At 41.5% G+C, this 7,206-nt stretch overlaps 1 protein-coding gene across 1 annotated transcript; it reads left to right on the top strand.

The window, feature by feature from the left end:
- The first annotated feature begins 2,522 nt into the window (after positions 1-2,522).
- LOC105227727 (lysyl oxidase homolog 2B) lies at positions 2,523-6,227 on the top strand. Its single transcript, XM_011207223.3, has 4 exons — positions 2,523-3,079; positions 4,644-5,580; positions 5,636-5,793; positions 5,860-6,227. Exons 1-4 carry the CDS (start codon positions 2,866-2,868, stop codon positions 6,075-6,077), a joined length of 1,527 nt encoding a protein of 508 aa, XP_011205525.2. The 5' UTR covers positions 2,523-2,865; the 3' UTR covers positions 6,078-6,227.
- Positions 6,228-7,206: the final 979 nt, after the last annotated feature.

Below are 7,206 nucleotides of genomic sequence, written 5' to 3'. Positions count from 1 at the left end.
AACTGGGAGCATTTGAGTGTCAAGTTCAAATCTTTCAATCGACAACATCTGTGGTGTGTTATATATCTTCATATGTACTTCATATGGATTGAATGGTATGGAAGCTTAGTTGCCATAAAGTATTCTTATACCCTTCTCAAAAACTGCTGTCTCCTAATTCGATAAACCATGTCAATTTCGTACAGCTCATTCCAGCGACTACGGTATTCGCGGTTGTTCTTCAGACGTGTTGTTCTTCAGACGTGAAAGCTCTTCGTACTCACGCATTTCGGCTTTTTTCGTTTCGTTGTCTGAACATACCGCATTTTTGCATGTATTTTTTTCAGTATCCCCAATCAAATTCATGAGTTGAAGATAGACTTTTACCATTTCTAAAAATACTACAAAAACCAATTGTCTTCTGCCTAAAGATATGATCTCTTGGAAGATAACTAGTATGCTCGTAAGACATTTACTTCAATAACTTCGGTGATCGTTCGGACAAATGTGTGCTGGCTAATGATTCTGAATCCTAGAAATAATTACAATTCATCATTAATTTAGTTTTAATTAGATTTTTGGGAAATTTGTAAAGCTTAGTAGGGAAAAGTCGAAAGAAGAACTATTTGTTGGTTCGAAAAAACGGCGGTCCGTTCCCACAACAGTTGGGTCTACGTAACCAAAACGGACCCGGGTTTTTTATCTGGTCAAAGACTGTCAATTTGGGAGAATTCTGTTGCTATAGCAACAACAATAATAGCGATCCATTAAAGATACATATTTAATCAAAGCTATCATATTACTGTTCCGAAAGTTCAAGCTTGGAGAGGTTTTTTTGGTGGTCAAAAATTCTTTAGGTAATTATAAAGCACCAAATCATTAAGAAATTGTGTGAAATACGCTGAGAAGCTTTAAGGTTCCTGGAGTAAATGTCCGCAATCTTCTGGATAAATTTTCGGTTAATTTAAAAAGTTATAAAAGTAGCAAAGAGAGAGAGAGAAGAGCGATTCTAAGATCTAGAAGTGTTAAAAAAAGGTATGAATTATTGAAAGGAAAGGATCATGGCATTATGTGTGGTTACGACTGATCTTAGAATGGTTTTGTAAGCTGGAAAATTATAAAGGAAAGGTCATCTCTCTGTTTACTTCAATGTATCTTCATGTTTCTAAGCGTTTTATGTAATACCGAAACATCGGCAAAAACTTTTATGATTATTTATAATCTACTGAATTTATTCCAGAACAATTATGAATGACTTAGATAATTATTCAACTTTTTAGTGGGACTATTACTGGATACTGTTAGTTAAGGTTTATGACAAGATGTTAATGCTTTCAGTTATCACTGTCGTTGAACATCAGATTTCAAAAGATCCCGCTTACAAGCGATATATGCATGATGTAGAGAAATCCGAGCGAGAAACGAATATAAATTACCATCTCATGGCAATGCCTGTGGGGTATACCGAATATCATAATTGAACTAAGTACATGAGAATATCGTTTGCATAACTGTTATGCTGCTGGCGGCAAATGACACACACTCAGCTCAGTTTCAAAAGCGCTGTGCTGTGGTTTGCAAACCATATGTGAAGGCGGACAGAAGAGAGGGTTACAATATTTATGTTGCCACAATGTGTTGATCATACGATTTGCTTTGTGCGCGCATAACAATTTGAAAATTTAATCGATGATCAGCAGTGATCATGACAGTCATAACAGCAGCAGCATGGCGTGTGGCAATTGACAATTGTTAATAATAACGCTTGTTGTTGCTTGCCAATCGAATGAAATTGCGCGCTGTCACACAGTGGCACAGCGTTTAGGGGGGCCGCAAGCGATTGCGTTGAGTTCGGTTCAACGCAGCCAAGCGTTTGTCAGACGTGATCGCGTGCGCATAGCAATTTCGCTCGCACTTGAGGTAACTACATTTATGGCTCATTATATGTTGGAGCTTTGATGGCTTTGATGGCTTTGATTTTGATTTCGTTTTAATAAAGCGTGTTGCCTTTGCTGTATTTTGTGCACTTTTTATTTTTACTTACTTGTATTTGCTACATATTTTCCTGCACAATGTTTGGCGAGTTGTCGCGTCGCATTTCCATCAGATTTGCAATGAAATGAAAAGCTTTGTACGCTCATTGCGCGTTCGGCAACTTAATTGTTTCTCAGTATGCCTCTGCGCGTTCGATTTGCACTCTCCTCTACGCTGCGCGCCGCTGCTGCCGCTTCCTGAAGCCGCTGATCGCAATGTTGCTTGACATTTCGTTCACTTTGGTGACACAATGACGTCAACGTTGGCTGGACGGACGCCACCATGTGGATTTTACATATGTCTGTATTCTTTTTTTTCATTTTGGCGGCTGGGAAACATTTCAAAATATGCCATTGTGTAATCTTCACCGCACTAGCGCGAGCGCTGTCCAGTTCCGCATCTGCAGTTCACTTTTTGGCCATTAAAAAGTTATGTTTGGCGCACAATAATAAATAAATAAATATATCATATAATTTTCTCATTATAATTCCGCGCCCCTCACGCTTGTCTCTTTCGCATAGATTTTTCGAAATTCGGTTTTTTTTATCATTTGATGACTTCGAACATTTGTTGTTGCCGTTGCGTTCTGTGTACTACATCTCGTTCGTTTGCTGTTGTTGTGCGCTCTAAGCTAGCTATAGATTTTTTGTCTCGAGCATAATTAAACTTTTGTTCGGCGCTTAGTGGCGTTTGGCAAATAGTCGCGGTTTGTTTGCCGCTCAAAGCAAAAGTTCTTTTTTCGGCGCATCAGCGTGTTTCTAACATTCGTACGCGCGCGTCTCACTACAGTTCCTCGCTTTAGCTTTAATCAAATTGAAAATTACTGTCATCCTACAATATTTCTCGTGTGAAATGTCCTCACTACTTCAGATACGCTCTCAACGTCGGTTGTCGCTTCTTATTTTCATTGTGTTCGTCTTCAAAGGATTATTTGTAACGGGCGCCGTGCAGAGGACGCTGGAGGAGGCGCGTCTGGAGCGTCAACGTCTGGTACAAAAATATATTAAGACATTGAATAAGGAGGAGGGTGCCATACGGTTGGTGGGCGGCGAAACTGGATATGAAGGTAAGTGAATAGAAAGTGAATGAAGAAGAAGTTTGACTTGCTAGATACTTCTAATTCGACTTTGCTGACTGAGATTTGTTTAGAAAATTGCCTTCGTGCGGACTCAGGGATATCAAAGTATATCTGGGCTCGCTCAAGCTTTCGAGAGTATCCAAGTTAGAGCAATAAGAACAACTGAACATTTAGGTTAGGTTAATCTGGTAGGCCAAGTTTTGGTTCTTGGCGACACCAGATTGAAGTTCAGTTGCTAGGTTCATGAAGAGTAGTCTTCGTTTAGAATGCCTGTGCTTATCTTCTCACTCCAGTGTCACTCCTTCCTCTAGTGTATCATACCACGGTGACCTCAGCTGCTTACAACGTAATTCTGCCAGTGCACAAGTGATGCTCCATTGATTCCCTGGTGCCCCGTTCCAGACATTTCCTGCAATCTTCTCGATGTATCATCACGTTCTTATAGTCTCTTCTATGGAGTGCCAGTAAGAATTTTGTATACTTGCGATCTTCCTGAAAGGCTTGGCTGAAAGCATTAACTGAGGAAAACCTGCTTTGAAAACATATAAGGAAATATCCAGCCAGATTGATTATATGTAATTTGATCTCGGAAGCAGACTAAATTTGGACTAACTCCAGCTACATTAGAAATGATCGGAATGCTCCAACAACTATTTTAGTCGACCTCATATCTATATTCTTATATTACTCTGGAGGGTGATGTCTTCAGGATCTTCACAACCTATAGTATAGTGATCAATTTATATAATTTTTCTTGTTCAGCAGTTTATTGGGAGTTTTCAGTACATCAAGGGGTAGTCAAGCAGAAATAAAGTGAAAGGGAAGTGAAATATAAGGTAATTCTAACTCCATAAGAGTTCGTTCTAAAATTTGTCGCAAGAGGACCTCTCAAACGCGGAACAGTCAATGTAGGAAGTGTTTTCACCTAATTTTCTTTGAGCATTCTTGCGCGAACGCCAATAGGGCAATGGCTAGCCCTACTGAGAGCAAAGGGGTCACTAGTTTCCTTGCCATAGATCTTGGGCCAAAAGGCTTTTGCGACAGCGCATGGACCGATTATGTCCCACCGATGACCAAGCTTCCGCGATTTAGTAGTAGAAAACAAGAGGATGCGGGAGCACCGATCCATTCTAGCGGTTCTGGGGTGACTTTACTTTATAGCTCATTAACTTTACAGTTTACTGCGATTCCGCTGTGGCCTGACATCTATACCAGTCTTATCACAAAGACACTCGATGATATTGATGGCGAGGTTAGGCACTCTTCGAACAGACCTGAACTCACTATTAATTAGTTCAAGGCTGGTATCGTCACTCTGCTATTTAACAGGATGGTCACATTTCTGAAGGAGATTGCATTCCGGAGCTCTCTGGTTACATAGTAAAGATATTTTATGCCAAAAGAAGAAAAAAAACAGAGACTCAGTACTTTTTTCGTACACCAGACACTGTACTTGACGCACGAAAACGTCTACATCATTTGACCAAACTGGGATTCATGTTTCCAATTTGTGAATGCTCAAAATCTTATTGTATCACAATTCTTTCTCCAGGCAACATCGAAGTGCTACACAACAACAAATGGGGCGCCATTTGTGATGATGAGTGGGATGAGTTGGAGGGACGTGTAGTCTGCCGACAATTGGGTTATCCGGGCTTGAAACGTGTAACACACGATGGCTACTTTGGCTTAGCGCGACGCCGCTTCTGGATGGATAATATGTATTGCGAGGGTAATGAACAAGAACTCACCGATTGTCATTTCGAAGGATGGGGTACAAACGATTGCGAGGCCAATGAAGCGGCCGGTGTTGTATGTGAGAGACCAGGCACGGAACGCACCACGAAGGCGCCTTTACTACCACAACTGCCGAAATTTACGTTGCCGCATGCTTATCGCATCGACTTGCGGCTGCGTGGTGGACGACGTGCCAATGAAGGACGTGTGGAGGTGCGTATTGATAACGGTCGTTGGGGTACCATTTGTTCGGATGGTTGGTCGCTGCTGGAGGCGAATGTGGTGTGCCGTCAGTTGGTGTTGGGTTTTGCACGTGATGCATTGCAGACGGACTACTTTGGTGGTTTGGATATGGCACCAGCCGTGTTGAGTGGCACCGAGTGTTACGGCAACGAGACCACTTTGGCGCAGTGTCTCCATCACGATCACTTGCGACCGCCAGCAGAGTGCCATGGCGAACGTAATCATGTGGCGGTGGTCGTGTGTGATCACCTTGCGCCCGATTTAGTAGTGGATTTCTTTGAGCTTGAACGTACCGCGCACCTGGAAGATCGTCCAATGGCGCTGATGCAGTGCGCGATGGAAGAAAATTGTGTGGCGAATGAAGCCTATGACATCCAGCGCGACGATCCGAATTGGCGCTATGTAACGCGGCGGCTGCTTAAGTTCACGGCTAGTACGCTAAATGCGGGCAACACGGATTTCAGGCCGTTCAAGGAGAAGCATCTTTGGGAGTGGCACATGTGTCATATGTAAGGCAAAGCTTTGGTGTGAAAACTGTAGATTACTTATTCGCTCTATTTCCAGGCATTTTCACAGCATGGAGGTCTTTGCCACATTCGACGTCTACGATTTGTTGGGTAGCAAAGTAGCTCAAGGTCATAAGGCCTCATTCTGTTTGGAAGACAATCAATGCCTGTCCGGTGTACCCAAGAAATACAACTGCGCAAATTTTGGCGATCAAGGTGCTTGTTTCTTGCTTTTGCATGCATAAAACCGTAAACACTCTCTAAAATCTTTGCTACTTCCAGGTATTTCCGTTAATTGCTCTGATATTTATCTCTACAACCTGGACTGCCAATGGGTAGATATTTCTGAGTTGGACACTGGCAGTTACATTCTAAAAATTTCCGTCAATCCAGAGTTTAAAGTGGCTGAAATGAGTTTCGACAACAATGCCGCGGTTTGCAATCTTTTATATACTGACACTTATGCTCGCGTGGACGGCTGTCGACTGGCCAGGCCTTAAGTTTTTCTCTAAGCATACATACTATATTTGAAGAAAATGCTCGCTCGAGGAAGTCCATCGCCTTCACAATAGTGCCAAATAACATATAACTGATAGAATATGTAAAGCCAAATACAATAAAGAATAATTTTATTTTAAAAAGTAGGAAAATTAATGTCTTTTTGTTAGTGAAATTAATTATTTGTTTGAGTAATTTCGTAATTTTAGTATCTGCCTAAGTGTAGGCCGCGGCTAAGATTTGAAAAGCTAAGCCAAAACTTATGAGGTAACGGAAAACATTACCTATATAGAGGCCTTAGACGAGTAGTATACAGGTATAGATCAACATCAGCATAGAGCTTGCCTTCCTTTGAAACTTGTGATCTCGGCGACATTTAGTATCAACAAGGCTGCGCTACTTCCCACAAACCCCATCAATCAATGTATTTAATGAGAGAACAGTTTGTCTAGCAGATAATTTCATGTTTTGGGCCGGTCGATTGGCCACCTAGTTCCTGTGATATCACATTGTTAGACTTTACCTGTGGAGATATGTAAAGTGTAAAGTCTATACGAACAAGCCCGCCTCGATTGAGGCCTTGGAGCAAAATAACAAGCTTGGTATTCGCCAGTGAACAGTCGAAGTGTTCGAACCAGTCATCGAAAGTGACCATCTGAACCGCGGCTAATATTTGAAATAGATAACCTTCAAAAAGTAAATGCCAAAATATGTTCTTTCGAAAGATACTAAACGTGACCCATTAAATTTGAATTTTTTTTGTTTTTTGTTTAAAAAGGTAGGAAACTTCGAAATGAATAATCTCTATTCCTTTGAAACCAATATAGATAGAAAGTAAAGATTGAGATTTTACACTGCGACCAACGGTCCAACATCCTGAACAAATTCAGAAGCCTGCAAGGCGCGACTGAGGTGTGTGATTACTGCGCACGTAGTTGGAACCTAGGACCTTTAGCCTACTTCTGAAAATTCCTGAACAATCCAGAAACAGGTGCTCTGGGGTTTCCTGTTCCATTTCGCCGAACTGGCAGTTTGCGCGAGACACTATGCCCATGTTGGACAAGTGCTTCCTGAGCCTGCAGTGTCCTGTATAATTTGTCCTGCGTTGGTTGATTATTTTCTTAAACCTTG

Source organism: Bactrocera dorsalis, chromosome 3, assembly GCF_023373825.1.
Source record: "Bactrocera dorsalis isolate Fly_Bdor chromosome 3, ASM2337382v1, whole genome shotgun sequence".
NCBI classification, from domain to species: domain Eukaryota; kingdom Metazoa; phylum Arthropoda; class Insecta; order Diptera; family Tephritidae; genus Bactrocera; species Bactrocera dorsalis.
This window is presented reverse-complemented; position numbering and strand designations above follow the sequence as displayed.